The 21,457-nt window shown below is 44.8% G+C and overlaps 1 protein-coding gene across 1 annotated transcript in view; it reads left to right on the top strand.

The window, feature by feature from the left end:
• Positions 1-21,457, top strand: part of LOC144954319 (protein AF-9-like) — an 89,736-nt gene that overhangs the window by 28,839 nt on the left and 39,440 nt on the right. Inside the window, exons 3-5 of the mRNA XM_078884843.1 lie at positions 13,651-13,733; positions 15,278-15,421; positions 17,973-18,155. Of these exons, the coding sequence (XP_078740969.1) occupies positions 13,651-13,733; positions 15,278-15,421; positions 17,973-18,155 (410 nt within the window). The remainder of the gene's footprint in view (positions 1-13,650; positions 13,734-15,277; positions 15,422-17,972; positions 18,156-21,457) is intronic.

Raw genomic sequence — 21,457 nt, 5'->3', positions numbered from 1 at the left:
AAATAGGGTTCATTGTCTTGTTTAAATAGGCATCCAATTCATGTGTGTGCACAATATAATCCGCTATATAATGGACATTGTTAAAGAGGAGAGCTGCGGTTTTCATGGCCTAATTGAAACACAACCGATTGCTGTAATTTACATAATTGGCTTTATTCAAGTAGAATAGCATTTGTTTATATTGCATCCTGTCCAGTACATGAATTTGTCGTGGCTGCGTCCTGCTTTTGTTCAATCCACAGTACACAGGACTGCAATCATGTATTCACTCTTTATCAGAATTACAGCTTCCTCAACAAGAGGCTTGTTAGACATGTAGAGTTAATGGCTCGAATGTTAAACAACTGCAGCACTTGATTTGCCCCGAATATTAAACGTAAGCCATTCCTGGCTTTGGCTGTACTTTGTTTTTTTATTTCTATGCATAGTCACTTTATGAATTAAGCAGTGTTGTTTACAAGGACGTTGGGAGTTTAAAGTAATAACACCGTTTTATTGTGGGTTGTCAATTTGGCCTTTCAACATCCACCTTCAAATGGTGGGCTCTGTAAAATTTGCAAATTATGGAATTGGGGCTCCTTACTCCCATGCAGATCGTTGTACGTGTGTGTGCAGCTTGTGTGGGGGGCAGCTAGCGTGCCGCGCTGCGAACCTTACCACCCGAGTTCGATTTCCGCTCACGGCCAATACCAGTGACGATTATCTGAACCGGTTCTGGGCCTCCCCTAAATTTACTCGGCCTCAAATGAGGACCTGGTGAAGTGTGTAAACGTCGCCACTAGGGAGACAAAGGCGGCCGGGTGTGGTGCTGGCCACCCACCCTCTCGTGTGCCGTGTCGGCCTTCATAGGTGCTCGCTAACAGCACTTGCCGAAAAAGTATGTGATGGCTACACGGGGGATCTTTGTCTTTTTTAAACTTGTGTGTGTACCACTTGCTGTAAAATCAGGAGGGCTGCTGGTTCGTACACTTCACGTAGCTGTATAGTGTTTAGCAGCCGGTCAGCCTTATCAGCCAGCCTTTGAGGATCAATGAAGCGTGCACTCCCGTTGCAGCAGAGTTGTGGGTACAGAATGTGGGCTCTGTGTAATGAGTAAGTGTGTGGGTGCGTGTGCGCATTTGTGAGTGTGAGTGTTCGCCGTGGCCTGATTCCTGGCCACGGCTAACATTGGTGGAAAAAAGGGTATCAGAACCATTCCTGGGCCAACCCTAGGTTGACTCGGCCTTAAACAGTACCCGGTGCGGTGTTTAGACATAAGTAATGAGGAGATAAAAGGCCGCCTCTGCCGGTTGTAGTGTGGGCCCCATCACATCTTCGTTTACCGTGCCGGCCTTAATAAGTGTGAACAGCACTTGCCCTGCTGGTTAGTCAAAGGTTACATGGGGGGGGGGGTGTTGTCTTCTGTATTTGTGCAGCATGCTAGAGAGGTGGCATCGTTGTTAACCCGCCTCACGATGATTTTCCTCCATGTGCAGCAGAGGTCGCAACCGGGTACCCGATACCCGTACCCTACCCGTACTCGGCTGGGTACGGGTAGCCGTTTGCAACCCTGGTGCGGCCGGGTACGGGTAGGCCGTGAGTCACTGGTGAGTCACCGTTTGTCATTCATTTCGGGTAGGGTACTGGTACGGATAGGGAACGGCTACCCGTACCCAGTCGGGTACGGGTACCCATTTGCGACCCTGGTGCGGCCGGGTACGGGTAAGGAATCAAAACCCGTTTGCGACCTCTGATGTGCAGTGTTGGCACTGTATGGACATCTTGCCTAGGCCTCCGGGAGGTCATGTTAGCTTTAACATGAATGCTGCAACCCGGAGCACATCTGTATACAGCAGCAGTGGAGAGAGAAAGGCAGAGAGCTGTGGTGCCAGCCACTCCGTAGTCAATTGAGTCCGGCTTGCTTTAGTAGGAGCTACACCACCATGGCAGTTACATGCACTAACAACATTCTTTACATATTACGTGTATGACGATCGACATTTTATTTCCTGTCATGCAGCGTGTGCGGACTTTGTACGGAGAGTGTGCCACATGCCATGTATAAGCAACGTGGTTGTGTTTCAAGAATTTCGGTGGCAGTGGAAGGCTTCGTGAATGTCTCGCGCACCTACCCGAACGTCCAAAGTTGTTTAAAGACCACGTGGGAGTAGTTTACGTGTGGGCTGAACGTGCCATGATGTTCAAGTAGTCGTGTGTGTGTGTGTTACAGTTTGCGCGCACAGGTCATTGTGCCGGTGAAGTGTAACACGAGTACATCGCGTGCAAGGTGTGCGGGCCACTGTGTTACCGTTGTATGTGCCCTGCGTAACCTGGTGTTTAAGCAGAGCTTAGCTTCGGCGCACCACGTGTAGTGTGTATAGACTTTGTTGCGTCCTCTTGGTTACGCATGTAACGATTTGGGATCACGATTCGACTCGAGAATCTTATTATTGATTTGCCTTTGTGATGAGCGGTATCGCCTCTTGTAGCCACGTGGGTTATTCAGACCGATTATCTATAACACCAGCTTGCGAATGGAGTGGACTCATTTCCATACGTCTGCGATCCAGCGCGCGTTTATGTCGTGAACGTGAGAACCGATGCATCTTTTACGCCGCGGCTAACAGTCGTGTTCCTTCAGCAGACACGAGGGTGTAAGCCGACACTTTTCGTGCCGTGGTGTACCATCCAAGGGTCGGTGTGTGTTGGGTAGGAAGAGATATGGCAGCGACGGTGGTGAGCATACGGTTACAATCCTGGCCGCTGGGGTTCAATTCCTGGTCAGGCACGTCGCGAGCCACCGTGGGTGTCTCAACCTGGCACTGGTCTCGTCTGGGTTCACTCAGGCTAAGATGAGCAAACCATTACAGAGTGTACATTGGCTTAGGATGGAAGGCAGATGATGGTGGCCATCCACACCAACCACCCCTTGCATGCACCCACAAAATATCTGTACATGCAGACAATGGATCATCATCATCATCATTTGTGTTAGCAGTTTTCTGAGATTCGTACGTGGCAGCGTGCGTCTTGACACGCATTCTGTGTGCACGATTTTTCATTGCGGCCTCCGCAATCGTCAACGTGTGTGCAAGTTCTTTCTGGGGCCATGCGCGCTGCGTCTCGTCTGTGTGGCGGGGGCTTTGCACGCATGCACGGCAAGAACCGCTGCAGGCTTTTGTTGTGCTCCGGATTTCCTTGGGCAGTTGGGGAGCCCTCCCACGCCTGATCGCGTCCTATAAACGGCTTCGGGTTTTACAGCTCGGGGGCTCTGGCGTTTGTTTCCTCGGGTGCGCGGTGTCTCGGGCTTTTTGGGTTCGGGTTTAACTTTCATATGCGGATGTAATCCTCGCGTCCGCGGGGTGTCTGCTTTCTGTTTGTTACTGGAGGATGTGGTGTTAACAGCTTTTTTTTGCGTGCCACTGATCAGTTTACTGAACACACATTGTAACGTAGCAGGCGTCCGTTGAGAAAGTACATGCATTGTTTGTCAATTAAAAGTCATATTTTTAGTCACTTTTTACATTCATATGCAGCATACGTAATAAGGACGAATGTTCGTAGTTCATATATTTTTTTATACGAAATGAATGTACAACACGCAAGTGTTATGTTCTTTAAGTAATCATCTTTATGCAAATAAAACTTTTATAACATGTTACTGTGATACTGCAGTGAATTGCAATTTTTTGAGTCTACAAGCCACAACTTGTTTTATTAGTTGATTATATTACTGTCACATTATCACTGCCATAAACTGCTTAAGTCATTTCAAATAATCATTAAAAATGCCCACGCGTAGAAATGAGCGCTTGCGGTCCGCATATAACGCACACCGAGTGTTGATGTGTTTCCTTGAGTAGCATTCCCACAATACGTTAGAGGTGCAAGGAGTAACATTAACCAAGAGTGATGCAGAGTATTACGCTACTCGGTATATGATATTACTTTGCGGGGAATGCATACATCTCTGTCAATAGCGACCCTAGTGAGCTTGTGGGTCTTGCCTGTAAGTAAAGGCTGAACCTGGGGTAGGGTTACCGGAGGCCGTGGTCACACTCCGTGACTGCTGGCACCATTAGCAATCTGAGGATGCCTTGAAGTGATCTTTAACAAGCGGAATGTCTGTTTGTCTGTGTTTGTATTTCCTTTCCAATACATAAATTTCGTGGTGGAATGTTGGCGCATCGCCCTATAAACCTGGAAACCACAGTCCGATTCCTGGACACGGCCAACATCAATGGCGAGTGATATCAAGACCGTTCAGAGCACACACCCTCTTCGCCAACTTGCACTGATCCGAATGGTGATGTATGGTCACACGGAGCGACATAGTGTAGGGAGGTGTTCATCCAGAAGTGGGAGTCACAAAGCACTATAAATATATACATTTATTCTATTAATATTTACGATGCTCTGCACTTGCCCAAAGATACCACCACAGAGCTTTGCTGTTCTTAGGTTATGACAGTCGTAAACAAAAATTAGCAATTGAAATCCAGGTTCCATTTTTTTTTATATTAACACGTGAAATAGACCGGGGAAACAAATGAACATAAATGTGGGAAATGACAAGTTGAATCTCTCGTGATCTGTGTAAACTTTTAATGAGAAATAAAACGTAACTCCACACCATCACGAGACCCGGTACTGGAACAGTGCCTTAGTTATTCTGCCCCTAGCCGACTCAGCGATTCATTGCTTGGGTACAAGTCTTCTCATCCAACATCTCGGCGAGGTACATTTCAGGGGTGTCCTGATTGCCAGTGAAACTGGTTGAGCAGCTAGACGCGCTTGAGTGAGACCTCCACTGGGAGGAGTTGCTGTTAAATCGCCCAGTGGTTTGGGGCTCCAGTCTGGAACCCATTTGTGTCCGGCCCACAAAACATGTTGGCAACCTTCCGCTCTCATTGTTGGAAACCACAGGCAGAGTCAGTGGATGCGTTTCTGTTAGACTGGAGCCACGGTCTGCAGTGTGCATCCTTACCTTTCCACCAATCCCCCACGGGCATTATACAAAATAAGGACAGAGTGGACATAGTTCTAGTCCGCCCCTCTGTGGAACATACATCAATGTTCCTGGAGCTGGAGGAACTATCATTCGACAGCCCCTTAGCCCCTCTCAGATCAGGAATGTCTTCTGTCCCACGGTGGCTTTCTCTGCACATACGTGGCTTTCTTGGAACCAGTGGCTTGGTAAATGTGAAACTCTTTTTGGACTTTCTCCACAAGTTCGTGCAATCCTGGTGGTGGCTTGAAAGCCACCAACATGGATGACCTATGAATTCCATTGGAGGAGTTGTCAAGCTTTCTTTATCTCGTGGGGAGGCGGATTGGGTATTTTTTTCACGAGGGCATTTGGCAACTACTCTGCGGGTCATATTGGTTACCGTAATGGCGTTTTATGAGGGTTATGATTGCGCACCTGAGTTTTGGTGGTGGTAACGTCGGTGTGTTTGCATCACAAACGTTTTGGAGAAAATATCACCAAATAAATGCCACTTAATTTTTTACGGTCGCAAGAAAACTTTAATCGTGTAGAGCAATTTCCATTTTGAATATATATTATTATGTTCTTAAACGTACACCGTGAAACAACTACTGTGTGGATGATTATTTGATTGTACAAAAGTATGTAAATATTAACACAACTGTTAGATTGAGAAGGTTACATTCAGTTGTCTGATGCTCTGTAATATCCAAAGGTTTTGTTGCTTAACTTACATTTTTCTTTAATACAGTGAATGTGGAAATATATGCATGTGTTTGTGTGATTGTGATTTTGTGGGGAGTAGTGGCGCTGTTGTTAGCGTGCTGCGCTAACCTGGCGACGCAAATTCGATTCCCACTCACGGCCAACACCAGTGACGATTATCTGAATCGGTCCTGGGCCTCCCCTTGGTCGACTCAGCCTCAAATGAGTACCTGGTGCGATGTGTAAAACATCGCCACCACTGGAGAGGCAAGAACGGCCAGGCGTGGTGCTGGCCACCCACCCCCTCGTGTGCAGTGCCGGCCTCCGCAGGTGCTCGCTAACAGCACTTGCCCCAAAAGTCTGTTGAGGCTATACGGGGGATCTTTCTCTTTGTTGTGTTAGTGCGTCTGTAGATGTTTTCGTTTTATTACTGAGCTTGCAATGCTGGTGCCACAGCCATGTGCAGCTCCGTGTGCTTGCACACGTTGGCGTGCCCCGTTGCACCGTGTGTGGCCGCCTGTCTGTCTGAGCGGTGACGTGGTGGCGAGGAGGGCCATGTAATGCACACGCGTATCTGCTTTCTTCAAATATTTAGCGTTCGGCACACGTTTGCACACATTGTATGGAAATAGTCATCTGGGAAGCCAGCACTGTGGCATTTCAATTTAAATACTGGCATGACGATCTTTTTTTATAAATGTCTCTCTCTAGTGTTGAGCACAGTAGAAATGTTTTGACCGGAAAAATGTAACCATGTAAAAAAAAATACGTTGGTGTCGTTTAATAACTGTATTCAAAGCCTAATTCATTTTAAATCCTGGGTAACGTGGGCCTGTCACATGCTGTTTTAAAAAAAAAATGAAAGCTGTTTTGTGAATTTATTTCTTCAACCATCCAATGCAGATCCTGTGCGTCTTTTGAATGAAAGACTTTTTACATAAACCGTGCGCCACTTTATAAAACTGGCATATTCTTGAATAGTTTTCAATCTTACACGTGTGTGTGTGTATGTACGTACGCATTTCCAAGGAAAACTTCAGCTTCGTTAATAGGTTCCTTTGGTTTTGTAATCCCGCATTGAAAAATATTTCTATTAGTTTTTTTCCCTTCTTCCCCCCATTGTTCACGGTCGTCTGGCCGGGTGCCTGGGCCGTTACACGAGACCGCGAACAAAAGGCACCGCATGGCTTCAGTCGGTTCGGCCATCGCATCGGCGCAGTGTGCGGGCGGCTTTGCTTGGGCAAATTCCAAGAGATATTTTTGTGTTGGGCTTTTGTGTTTTAAAAGACGGTGATATTTGGGTCAGTTGGCAGTGCCGGGGTGACCAGAGCGTTGTGCATTTATAACTGAGGGTTGTTTTTTTGTCTTAAGGCACGTATAACTGTAGAATGCCCGAACTGTGCGTTCGCACAGTTGGTTACAGGGATGGAATTGGCCCTCGCACAATTGAATAATTTTGAAAGATTAATGATTTTTGCCTGCTAAACCGTTCTCAATTTCGCTTATGGAATCGCCGATGATTTATTCATTGCAACGGCTCCCGTGTTAAATCAACGTAAATTTAGTAATTTTTTTGCAAATCCAATTGTGTAACTTATATGTGTATTTGCAATAAATAATGCAGGTAAATATATTTTTAAATATATACACCAACTAACACATTAATTTAAAATAAGTCTACAAATAACTGAGTATTTTCATGAAAAAGTATGTTTGGTGAATAATACCTCATTGATGAAGTGTGTGTGTGTGCCTACATATGCGTCCATAGAGCTATCACATCATTTGACAACTTTAACTGGATAATTGTACATTTTGGATGGTATTTTGAACCCAGCCAAAATTATTTTGCACAAAAACTAGCAAGGCCTGCGCATTTGCACAGGAACCACGGCCGGGGTTGGTGGTGCAGGGGAGACGGGGGAGTGGAGGAGGTGAAGTTGGGGGGGTGGGGGGAGTGGAGGATGGAGGAGGGCGTCAGTGCAACTCAAGAACCTGACTGAATGCTGTGGGATGCGGGTGACATAATCATGCAGATGTGCGTGGTGACATCACCACCGGGCACATGCACTTGCCAGCCAGCAAAACTTTTAAAATAATATAATATGGCATTCGTATACAAATAAATAAACATTGAGTTTTATACAACCTTGATGATGACCATCAGTCGCAGCCTTACTTTGTCATGTGCAGCATTCAGAACTGACATCCTTGTAATATTCTGTACACTATAATAATGATTAGTGCTTTTTGTTTATGCAGCATCGCCTACATTAATCTCGGTACTCCTTTTCGGGAGGGCCTTGCAATGGGGCTGTTTGGCTAATTTCACTAATGAGTGTAGGATTGTGGGAGGAAACCGGGTAATGCCCAGAGGAAACTCACACGTATACTCCACACAAATTGATTTTGACAGCCTGGTTGCTGTGCTGCCATCTGCTGGCCACCTTGCAGCCTAGTGGCTTGGTGAGTTTGACATCTGCATTTTCAACCTCTCTGCATGAATCTACCAGTGGTACTCACCTCATTAGGTGCAACATGTTATTTAATTGTGGGTCTTTATGAGCGCACTTCTGCTAATCATACAACGCTGAGTGGTGGCAGCGATGCATGCCTGTAATCCAACACTGGAGGCGAGGGTTGGTGGCTCTCACAGATGTTATGCAACGGCTTACCCTGGCTCGCCAGGAGAAGGCAGTACGGGAAGTGGACTAATCGTCGTTTGTTTCCTTCTCTACGAGGATAGTGTTGCCCCCTCACACCCAAGTGTTTTCTCTGGCTACTATAGTTTTCTCCCACTTAATATAAACACTCATTAATTGGCTCAAAACATCTTAAAATAAAAATCCCATGCAGCATCCTCCTGAAAAATAATCTTACGACTGAGTATTGCTTACATGGATACGTAATTTTATTATTATTAAATACAACGGACGCCATAATCCACAGCAAGTAATCATGAGATTGTGCTCGTGGTTTTTGGATGGTTGGACCTGCGTATGTAAAGTTATTGCATTGAACGAGTTGTCAATCATTCAGTAAAATTCCTTGGCTTTACCTGATAAGTAAAAAAAAATGATCGACTCAGTTTGACATTCATAACTTTGATTGGAATTACATGCATGCTGCTTGATCATCATTATAAACGGGCTCGTAAACCTGCCTCAGTGCCATACAGTGCGCGGAGCTGTATATAAAGAATCAAGTGGGTTTTCATCTGTTTTACTGTCAAGCTGACCAATCAATCCCAGCAGTAATGGCTTTTGGAGCTTCGAGATTTCGCGAGCTCCACCAAACTCCCCAGTGATAAAGAACGCGCAGTTACCCATGAAAGCCATTGACATAGGAGAGAAGCGTTCTTGGAAACACTAACACGACTCAACAAAGGATATTCATGGCATTGATGTCTTAATTATTTATTATTTTGGGGGGAGAATTCTTCACCTCTGACACGAAATAACAGTCGTTGCATATGCAACTAAATGAAGAATTTTACTCTTGTAGAGTTCTCAAAACCAATATGACCTCTTTCAAATCACGCTGTATTCTGGAATATTTTACAATTTAAAAACATATTAATCATCTCCATAGTCACCCCGTGTTGTCAGTGGTGGGCCTAAGCCAATGGTGGAAATTGCCAGATTCCTATTGTTGTGACCAGCCCACCATTGGATGACAGCTGTTGTCACCAGAAGAGTGGTGGTCTTCGTCTACCCCGAATCACCATGTGAACTCGCAGCCTTCAGTTGCAAGCCAAGCGCTATGTCACAGAGCCACCAGATTGATCCCTCCAACGTCGAACAGAACCCGCTTCTGCTCGCATTGCCAGAGCTATCAGAAATTGCATGTCCCTTTACTTCTGCTCTGGTTCATTATTTGGTGCCTTGGCCGATGATGCCAGCCAACTGGACATGCACGGGCTGCTGTTTTTCAGAGTGGAGGATGTGGCACGCTTGCTGCTCTTTAGTGCTCGTCTGCCCTGCGGCTGCCAATGACGTGGGCATTGCACCGCTGAGCCACCCATACGGCTCAAATGCCTTCTCACGTTTTTGGCGATTGTAGACGTTAAGAGTGCACAAGCTCTGAGCATTGTTATACCGTGCCCTCAATGGAACCTAAATAAACACAAGATATCTCACGATGTGTTATTTTCTGCCCCTAAAATCAAACTTCTTAATCACAATGAGTGCTTGTAAAGATTGCAAGCCCCCCCTCCTCCTCGACTTTGGGGTTATTTATTCCCCTTGAGCTGTGTGTGAGTTGTGCTTTTGTGACGGCAAAACTGACTGGAAGTAGCGACTGAATGTTGGTTAATAACGAAGTGATGGGAACGAATCGCGGCACTGGTCTGCCTCCCCGACAGATTTTTCCTTGAGATTTGTTAAACGATTCTGAAAGTTGAACACAAAACAAAAAAAATCATACAAAACACTGCACACGTCCCCCAGAATTACCTACTGCATGGATAAACTGTTTGGGGTGCCTTGAAAGCAAAACAGCATTTTGTCAAATGAAGTTAAGCACGACACGCGCCTTATTTTTTATCCGTGTCTGCTGCTCAGCCATGTGCGTTTTTGGGCCCCCGCCTCTTGAACGTCGGGGGGGGGGGACATCTCTCGCGGTGCCATAAGCCCTCTTTTGTTGCTCGGGCACCGCAGTTTGAAGAATCACCAGAGCCGGTCGAGAAAGACCGACAGTGAGGTTGAGAATGAGGGCGGCTGGGGCAGTTGTGGCCGGGGCTGTAAAAGCGGCTGCATTCCACCCGTTACAAAGTTGGCCACGTTGGCGCATTGCCAGCTTTCGTTTTTTTTTACACTGTAACAACCTCTCTCCTTTAGCTGCCACGCACCAAGAGGTCACGATGTGTCAGATTGTTTTTCACGATGCGGGGTGGAAAGATTTGTTATTGTTGTTGTTGTTGCTGCTGTTCTCGCCGCCGTGTTTACATTAAATGTTGCTGCACCCGTAGCACGAGCAAGTTGGTAGAAGAAAACAAAATATTGAGATAATTTGTAAATTGTTTGAACTGTGCGGGGGAAGCTTTAGGTTTGTGAGCCACCCAATTGAGTTGTTACCAAATCGCCCCCCCCCCGTTTATTGCCCTGCTTATGGCTATCATCTTGTAATGGTTTTGCAGTATAATTTATGGTGTGCGCACTGGCAGTGGACCGCGGATTATTTTCACTCCGCAGAGAAAAGAGGGAGGTCTTAAAAGTGGAGTAGTTTATGTAAGCGGCCTTCGTGCAGTTTGTAAAATAAGCAGTGAGAGGTTAAAAAACGGTGTTATGGCATGCCTTTTGAGAGGGGGGCGAAAAAAATTCAGCATTGGCTTCAAGTTCACTAATCAGATCACCCGCTCGCCGCGTTTTTGTCGTCCTTGCCAGCGAAAACGGTGAATGCTCACTAACTTTCACTTGTGTTTTGTCACGGTAACAAGTTAGACTGGAAGGCTTGTACAATACCCACATCCTCTCGGGGGTTTCTCTCTGCTTGCAAACGGAATTACTTATTTCGGGCTGTGTTGACCTGAGAGAGGTTTGTTGTAAATGTGGAGTGTGTGAAGAATCCTTGGATCTTTAATCCTCGGAAACTCGACTCGGATCAATGGTGTACCGTGCGTGCGTGGGTCTGCACAGTACATTAACACTTAGGCACCATGCCCTTTTGTAATGCAGCATGAACCAAATGAAATACGTAATGTGTGGTTTCATCAATTATTTAAAATCCCAATGTTACACTTCAAAACGTGAATCCTAAAGTTCGCATTCATATAGTAGAGACCAGTTTGTCCGTTGGAGAACTACTTTTGCTCTCCCACTACACAAAGTAGTCGTCATTTTACTGACCGCATAGGGGATAGGGTTACTCAATCACTGGCAGTGGTTTACCTATGCCACTGTGTTGTAACCGAGTAATTATCCTGTGCAAGAGTCTTACGTTATTTTATAAACCTCTAAAATACGACAATTGTAAAGGTGTATCCCTAGACTTGAATGGAACACATTGAGGCTCATGGAAGTTTAGGGTGAAGGGATCTCAGGTGGTGGCAACGTGTGCGTATTGCTACAGTGAGCGAGCTGTTAGCGAGCACCTATGAAGGCCGGTGGGTGGTCAGCGCCTTTGTCTCCCTGGTGGCGATGTTTACACACCGCACCAGGTGCTCATTTGAAGCTGAGTCTACCTAGGGGAGGCCCAGGACCGGTTCAGATAATCGTCACTGGTGTTGGCCTTGGGCGTGAGTGGAAATCGAACCCTGGGGGGGGGGGGGGTTGGCCAGGTTCGTGGTGTCTGTATCGCTGGGAGCGCTGGAAAATCACGACGTGAAATTGTGCGAGGCGAGTGTTGGAATGTCACCGCCAGGTTCCGCTGAGTAAACAATAAAACAAAAAGTTGGTATCGCAGAATTAATGTTTAACTGGGGATTGGCAGTGGAAATGTGAGGACACAGTAGTCATTATCAACGTCACCATAAGTTACACCAATTATATAAATGTTGCAGTGCTGTATTGGTGTAAATAATTATTTTTAATGAACCCTATTAAGTAGGTCTATCAATATTAATGATATGTAAATGTTGGAGTCATTTATATAATTAAAGAATACATTGTTATTTTAGTAACCTCAATGAGAACCTATTTTAATAGAAAAGTACCCATTACATGTAAAGAATGCATTGTTGTAATTAAATATAAATACTTGTAATCGACCCTGTCACTGTTATGATTGGAATGCTGTGGCCATTAAAAGGGCATTAACGTAAATACACACGCAAAGTATGCCCATTATTACGGGAATATTGCGTTCTTTTATAGCATAAGCATAACACAATGTGGCATTGCATTGAAATCGTGAGATAATTTACACATTTAAGGAATGCATTCTTACGAAGCGCAAATAGACCTGGGAGATTCCGCAGCAATGACATTTCAAGACCGATGCAGGCATGTATGTTTCGGTATGTTGAACTTATTTCACACCGTACGTAGCCAACCGTGCTGCTCGCTAACAGCACTTTGCCCAACATCATGTTAAGGTTATACGGGAGAACTTTGTATTGTGGGCGCGCGTGTGCGTGTTTTGTCTGTATGTGTGTATATATGCGTGCCTGAGTGTATGTGTGTGTTTGTATATATGTGCCTAGGTGTGTGTGCTTGTGTGTGTGTGTAGGTTACATATTTTAAGTCGTGGTTTAGTGGTAATTAATTGAAGGTGGAGGGGTTACCAGCTCCTCGCACCCATCCAGAGCCCCCGTTTAGCCACTGTGGTGGTCACAGACGCCATAAGGGGAGAGGCCAATCGGCATTGGCCCTCCCCCACAGCACTGTCCACGACAGAGTTGCCCGTCCGGCACCGCGAGGAGGTAGGGGTTTTTTTGCCGTGGCCTCAAGGTGCACATGGCCTGGCACAAGCGTCGTGGTGACGTCACCGCCACTTAGTGGCGAATGGCGGTTGTTGTTGTGTGTAGGTGGGGAGCAGTAGTGTAGCGGTTAGCACGAAGGACAACAAACTAAACACAAAAAGGAGTTATAAAAATAAATGAATTTTCAAGTTAGATTTAAGAGTGCATATCCCCAGAAGCTTCCTAATATCGTAAGGAAGAGCGTTCCAGATGGCCGCAGAAGTGCATCTGAAAGTGCACTATTAATAACACATGTTTTCTTTTGTTATTTTTGCCTGTTGCCAACGCAGTATCACTAAATAATTAGTTTAATCCAAAATGACCGCTCTTTTGCCAGTTGTCTGCATGAAGCAGCCTTGCAGGAAATGTTCCCATAGTTCGCAGGTCCCGCATGACGTTTAATATGAAGCGACACAGAAGGTGTCACTTCGTGGACATGTTTTGCGTTCATCCTGCATTGTCATCAGCGCGATTTGGCGCTGCAAGAATCGATTGCATCAGCAGCTGTGACACTACCGTGTGTTCATGTGTTGTGATGAGAGCCCGTGTGCTTGTGTGTGTGTGTCTCGCCCCACAGTATGCAAGGACCCGCCCTACAAAGTTGAGGAGTCGGGCTACGCCGGCTTCACCATGCCCATCGAGGTGTACTTCAAGAACAAGGTGCGACTCACTGACCTCACTTGGCGCACACCCTTTAGGCATGCATTGATTCACCCACGCCCGTCGCAAGCGATTCCCTGTGAATTGTCACGTTTCGGGCATCACGATTTGCACCCTGAAGTCTTGTTTTTGCTGTTTCTCTTGTGTTTGTTTTCTCTTTTGAAGCCTAGTTTGCGCCATTAATCTAAATGTAACGGAAGTACGGTAGCAGCTGCGTATAATAGCACCATTTGGGAGCAAGTCTAGGTGTCCTTATATCTAAAGCAGTGTGCTTGTATCAGGTGTGCTTGAACCTTTCACCAATGTAATATAAGAAGGATGTGTTGCTTATATCAGAACTGTGCTCGTATAAAGTGTCCATATGCACGTATAATTTCAAAAAATGACAAATCCAATCGCAAAACTATTCTCACTGGCACAATTCCACACATTAATCTGAAGAGATGCACCATTTTACACCCAGCATTTATTCATGTTGGCTCCTGCATGTGTGACACATTCAGGTTGATGGTGAGGTCGTCCCCCGTTTTGTTTTAGCGTCCTTTATTTTGTAAAATGACACATTTACATTTTCAAGCAAAAATAAATGCCTGTTATGTTATTTAAATGTACGTTTTTGGTTCAGATGTTAATGCCCATCTGAGATGTCTTTCCTAGCATGGGTGACTAAATGTAAGGGTAATGATGGAGATCATGACACCGAGGCTTTGCTTTGACTTGAGGGTCGTGAGATGACATTGACCGTGTAGCACAGGTGTCCAGTCATTACAAATGTAAAAAGACAAACCCAAATAAAAACTACAAGAATTGTACCTGGAAATGTACTGAAAAACAGTGGCGAAACACATGGAGACATTTTTAAGATAAATGTCAACATGTGAACTTTTTTGCAGTAAATCAAGTTGAATAGTAATAAGGGCTGCAAAGATGAATTAATATATTGAGTTTACCTTAACTTTTTCAGGTTTATTCAAAATGTGTAATTTTGCCATGAAGTTGCATCACTTTAAAACCAAAGATGGATGTGTATACAAGAGTCGTAAAGAAACTAACGTTTGGCTAATGGCAAAATAGATTAATAAATAATGCAGCCAGTAAAATGTTGGTCAGGAAAGTCACATTGGAATGTTTCATTGCACACATATTTCCCTGGACTGTTTTGTTGTATGAATAAACACATGCAAAATAAAGCAAGTACGCAGAAAATAGTAGACATTCTTTACCCAGGGAAATGTTGAAATTATTCCTTCGTTCAAACTAGGTCGCAGGTTATTGAGGCAACATGTTTTGCTTTCATGGTGCACCTTGAAAAATGCAGTGTTGGCTGCAGCATTCGTTAAATAGCCACATAAACATTGCATGCAGATACTCGGGAGCTTTATTTTACATGATGAGGAAGTGTGTTTTTTTTTGTCGTTGTTCGCCAAAGTTTAGTTTGTCCTTCACCCGCACCTTTGATGAGCAGGGTTGGCTACGTACGTTGCGAAAGAAGTTCAACATAGTACTTACAAAGTAATAATGCCGATGTTGATGGTGGTTCGCAGGAGGAGCCTAAAAAGGTGTGCTTTGAGTACGACCTGTTCCTGAACCTGGAGGGCCACCCACCTGTCAACCACATCCGCTGCGAGAAGCTGACCTTCAGCAACCCCACCGAGGAGTTCCGCCGCAAGCTACTGAAGGCCGGCGGGGTGGGCTACACACGCGCGCGCCACTCGCCACCGGCTGGGGATGGCAGGCAGGCAGGCAGGGGAAGTTGTGGGGATGCGAGGTGGCATTGGGCAGTTACGCAGGGCTCGACCGACGTGGGAGACGGCCGGTGTAGGGAGCTGAACTGTGGGCAGATCCGCCGATGGCACTGAACCCCCGTACCTCCCCCGCCATTGGCTTTCTCCAGCTGGATTCCTCCGCTGAACTCGGCGATGTTATTGTTGTGAGCAGATTGGGCAAGGGTTGAGAGAGAGTTACTTGGGCTCACTAGTGGGAGGTTTACTTGAGCCAAGGAAATACAAGGGCAGGTCCTTGCCCTGCGCAGCGGTGCTTCGTGTTAGATTAAGTGGTGAGTTCCTTTTCTCATGTGATAAGCAAGGTGAGTTTCTTGGAGAGCAAATATGATCTTACAGAATCTGGGAATAGATAGGAAGTTCGTTTATGCTGTGCAGGAATTTCCTCTTGCAGGACAACATAGGAGACCTCATTATACACAGGGCATAATCTATTCATGGCTTAAACAGGGAGTTCCGTACTCTTGCGATAAGCAGTGTGGGTGTTCACACATTATGTTTGCTGCACTCAGTTAATTGTGTTAATTACCCGCTGACTTACGGATCAGGACACTGGCAAAGATATTTGAAAACTACTGAAGGGTGTACAAAGAAGCATGCAGATGTGCATGTGCGGCATGATAATGGCAGAAATACAATATTGACTGTTTTGAAAAGTGAGCATGGACAGGGCATGTCAATATCGGGAAAGATGACCAATACACCTGATACTCTAAGTCACGTAGGTAAACAATTAAATAAAAATTTATAAAATAATAAAAAATCACGACGTTTCGGAGGCAACACAAGTCTCCGTCATCAGGTGGGACCGTCACAGCCAGATTTGCTGTATCATTTTTTACCTACGTGACTTTACCGAAAAAACCTAAGAATATGAATCCTTGCAGTCACGAAAGCTTCAAATCTAGAATCAATACACCTGACCCTCCCTCTGCATGATGGGGGGGGGGGGGTGCGCTCTGATTAAATGCCATGCTGAGCGAATCTGTGCAGAATTAACCCAGTTTTCCAGAGTACAAGGGGGGTTATGTTCCCGACCCATTCAGACCCATCCCCATATCCGGCTTTTTCGCTCCAAACAACAAAAACCGCTGGTCACCACAAAGTGGAGGTGACGTCACCACTCCTCTATCTTACTCGTGCACATACAAAACTGGAATAAGGAATCAAATACTGCATAATTATGCAACATACAACTATACATAAGTACTGTGTTCACCAATACAGGCTGGTAGTTTACAAGCACTAAGACAACGCCACGTACTTCCGTTCTCGATAATGGACTGACTGCGGAGGGCTGCCTCGCTTCTCGCTCCTTTATCTCGACAATGTTTCCGTTTATATTTGTGTGTATTCATCGCACTTAAATATGGTAAAAAAAAAGCCCCAAAAAATAATACAACTGGCTAGGGTAGACTGCACTACACAACTTCTTAAACCATTTATCCAATCCCTGATGAAATTTTCTGGGATTTTTCGCAAACCGAAAAGTTTTCCAGATGAAGGAGGGAGAAGCGGGGACACCCCCTCCGTGCTCCACTGTTCCCATCGACAGCCAATTGGCGCGTGACCACATGGAATCCAGGTGCAGAGAGGGAAGCGTGAGTCGCGCAGAGTCAAGGGACAGGGCTGTGCGTGCACCGCCCCACCGTCATCACAACCCCCGCTCCTCTACCTGTGCAGCTGCAAACTCCACCCTGTGCTTTCCGAATTTTTCGTTGTAACAAAAAATACCATCCAGCTGAGAATCTGTGCAGGAAGCACCTCTGCAGATCGAGGGTCAGGCGTCAATGAGACTGGTTACGGAATTGTAGCCAAAGGAGAGAATACACTCAGAGTACGACTGCCGTCGGGATGGAGTGTGTCGAAGTGAGACCGAAATTGTTATATCGTTCGCGCGTTTGGGATGTCAATAGTGCGGGGAGGCTTTCATGCGGCAGTGATGGATAATGATAATATACTTTTTTTAAAAGCAAAATTACTTAATACCCACAGGAGAAATAAGCAAATTAATTATCATTAATTTGTTTATAATTATCAAAGAGGAGACTATTTGCTAACATTTCCACGCTATCTTCTGGAATGCTGCCCACCAAAATATGAAAAAAGTGCTCGACTGTGTGACTTGAGGGCCCTACAGTGTTTGTGGATGGGTGTATTGCCTTTAACATCAGCAAATCCATTAGCAATTGATTAATGGGGCACACCCTGCCGATGAGACTCAGAGAAGTTGAAACCGGTCCATTGTTTAAACAAGTGCTATTGGAAAACAATCATTTGGAATGGCCCATTGCTTATTGGAATTCAATGAAATTTTTATCCCAGCTAGGAAACAGGTGCCTTGTATTGAAATGTTTTCTAAACATACAAATTATTAGTTGCTCATGTGCTTTCTCGTGCCTGTGCCACAGCGGTCATTTGTTTGCATTTGTTGTGTTTTTGTCACGGGCACTATCAGATGATGGTGTTGCCGGATGGGCCAGGTCCTGCTGCAGCTCCTGGCCCGGGCGCCGGGCCTTATGTGGGCCAGCACCCAGCCCATGCTGCTCTGTCTGCTGCGGGAGTACCACCTCCACCCTCCTCCGCCAACCCTGCAGCCATGGCCGATCACAAGCGTAGCAAGCCACCCCACGGGGCAAAGGTGAGCTTCGAGTGAGCGCCAGGCGTCCCGACGCTGCGTGTGATTGAACCAGGCTGCCCTGGGGCCGCATGACTTGTGTCGCTTGGTAGGAGTGACTGATGGCGACCTAGGTGCGATGGGTTTTGAAAGTGGAGGAGAGGCGCGGCTGCATTTGCGTGTGCGTGTGCAAGTCTGTTCATCTATATAAAAGTGGGGATTGGTGGTGTAGCGGTTAGCATGCTGCACTATGGACCTGGCGACCCGAGTTCAATTCCTGCTCACGGCCAACACCAGTGACAATTATCTGAACCGGTCCTGGGCTTCCCCGAGAAGATTCAGCCTAAAATGAGTACCCGCTGTGGTGTGTAAGCATCACCTAGGCGGAGACAAAGGCGGCCGAGCGTGGTTTTAGCCATCCACCCCCTTGTGTGCCGTTCCCACCTTAATAGGTGTTCGCTAACAGCACTTGCCTCAACAGTCTGTTTAGGCTATACGGGGGATCTTTGTCTTTGTTCGTGTATAAGAGTGAATGGAGATGTGCTGTGAAATCATGTGAGCTATATGTGTTATTTAAATAATGGTGGCCACTTTATTAGTTTGGTGTTAATACAATGATGTAATTTTCCTTTTATAATTAAAAAACATTTCTCCTTTAACCCAGTTTATATTATTATATTTGGACAAATATGCTGCAAACACACCAATTAAAATATTTTATTTAAACATAAGTGTGGCAGAAGGTATCCATAAACATCACATTTTACATAAACTCTTGAGATGCAGCTCCATGTACACACTGAATAGATAAAAATTGTCCCGCGTTATTATATCACTGCATTGAAAACTATCACTGCGAAGACAAAGGTGGTTAGCCGTGTTAACCACACCACCCCCTTCGTGTTCCTTGCACGTCCTAATAGCTGCTCGCTAATAGCATTTAAGGCAAAACGCGGGATCTTTGTCTTTGTGTGTTTGTGCGTGTGTGTGCGGGCGCGCGTCCTTGCTTAGAGTAATGTTTCCTGATGTGAAGTTACTTAAGCCCCATCGTGTCTGTGAAGGATGGAATCTGGCCCCTGACCCTCCAGTGTTTGTCGGGCCTCCCCTATTTAAACCTCTTGGATTGTATCAACACCCGGGGGCCACTCAGCTGTCTGCTGACCCCATGTCTGACCCCACAGTCTAGCCGGGGTGACCTCCTTCAGCAGAAGGGGTCGCGCATAGACCTTTTGTGTGCTGGGCCATTGTATTTTAATGTTATATCAAATGAATGCCTTAATTATAGGAATATTGCTTTGGTTTAGAATGACCATTAAACACTTAATTATGTGTGGCACTTTAAACAAGCATATTTTCCTCAACAAGTACAGTTTGTCATTTATTAAGTATGTAGAAATTATATTCTGTGGGTCTTTTGGTAAAGTCATGTAGATAGTTTCAAAGAAAGTAACCAAAAACTACGACGTTTTGATCACAACACAAGCGTTGGTCATCAGGAAGCTCTTATTTCTTCCTGATGACGAATGCTTGTGTTGCGATCGAAACATCGTAGTTTTTTTTGTTATTTTTAGTTATTTTCTTTGAACATATCTACGTGACTTTACCGAAAGACCCAAATAATATGACTTCCTACAGTCACGAAAGCTTTAAGTGAAGAATTATGTACAAATTATTGAATGTAAAATTGCATAGTTATGCACAAGGGTAAATAGACCAGCAGCTATATTTGTAGTTCCAGCACGCTAATTGGGAAAATTTGTTATTCAGTATTATTGTATTACAGCGTTTTGAAGAAGGTCAAATACCTTTTGAAAACATAACACTCCCATGGGTAAACTCTTCCATTCATGACAGTTGTTGGTTTCAGTGTTGTGACATTTACCTTTTGACCTTCTTGGTAACATGAAAAGCAATTCTAGTCAAAGTTCTGTGATTGTGGACCATCCTTGAAAATGTCATTGAAATTGGTCAAATAACTCCAGTGTTGTTGTGGGCATAGACAGATGTACAAGAATGGCAGGTCTTCTAAATGCTGCGACTTTGACTTTTTGACCTTATAAACTGAAAAATCAATTCTGTATGAAACATTGGGGTCGCAGACCATCCCAGAAAATTTCATCAGGGATTGGATAAATGGTTTAAGAGGTCATTGTGGCCACAAGCAGACAGATGGAGGAACAACTTGCTTCATTTCGCTCCTGTTGCGGTAGGATTATTGCAAATAGATGAATTGTGGTTGTAGCTATCAATTAAAATGATGCATCACAATGCTTGGATTGTGCAATTGCTCAAACACATTTTTGTGTGCCTACCTTTTGGAAAGCATTTTTATGCTTAATCGGGAAACTCGATTTAGAGTTGAGCCTTTGGAAAATGAAAGGTATCGGAAATATGTTGTCCTGTAATCAATGTCTGAATACTTTATTGAGGAATTATGTTTTTTTTCCCGTTTGATTTTTTTCAGCAAATCTAGGTTCCTCTTACGAGTAAAAATACTGAACATGGAATTGGCCTAACATCCCAAACTTGGCACTCCTGAAAAAATTGTCACATTTTAAGTGATGCTTTCCTAGAAATGAATGTTTCTTATTTGTACAGTATACGTATTAATTCCTTACATAAATGTATTCTGTTGATTCTGTTCCACGATCGTACACGCTTCATGGGAGTGCATATCTATTTTTTAGCAGCATAGTTTCTTCATAGGGCAACCAGTTGACTTTTCATGAAGTGATACCCATTTAATCGAACCTGCACAAATCAATACTCATTTCATTGACTGGAGGATGATGGGCTCAGTTGACCCCTGAACTCTTAACCTTCGACGAGATAATTCTTCAAGAAGACCACACTGATGAAATGCCAAATGCACACAATAAAAGAGTATTTTTTTCTTACAACTTAAGAATCACATAGATAAACATATAGTCAGTGTTTCAAAATCTAAATTACACATTTGAATATTGCCTTGCAGATAAAATTAGGCAAAAAAAACCTCTTTCTACAGGAATACAATTACACCGTCTGTCTTGCCAGAGATAATTAATCTCTGGGCTCTCACCTTATTAAAGTAAAGCACTGTACAAAACTAATTTAAATACTGTGTACAAGTACATATATTCATGCACGCAAACAATGTATTTGTATTGTGTGGGGGGGGGGATAACATGCAGGAAATTGCGTCGGCGAACAGGCATGGGTAATTATGGCCAGGGCAATCCCTGTCAAAGAGAGAGAGAGGCATGATGAACTGCTGGGAAATACTTAACCTCTTCCCTTAAAAAAGGGAGGCTGTTCGGGTGGCTGGAAGGTTATGAAAACTATAT

This window comes from Lampetra fluviatilis, chromosome 3 (assembly GCF_964198595.1).
Source record: "Lampetra fluviatilis chromosome 3, kcLamFluv1.1, whole genome shotgun sequence".
Taxonomy (NCBI): Eukaryota; Metazoa; Chordata; class Hyperoartia; order Petromyzontiformes; family Petromyzontidae; genus Lampetra; species Lampetra fluviatilis.
This window is presented reverse-complemented; position numbering and strand designations above follow the sequence as displayed.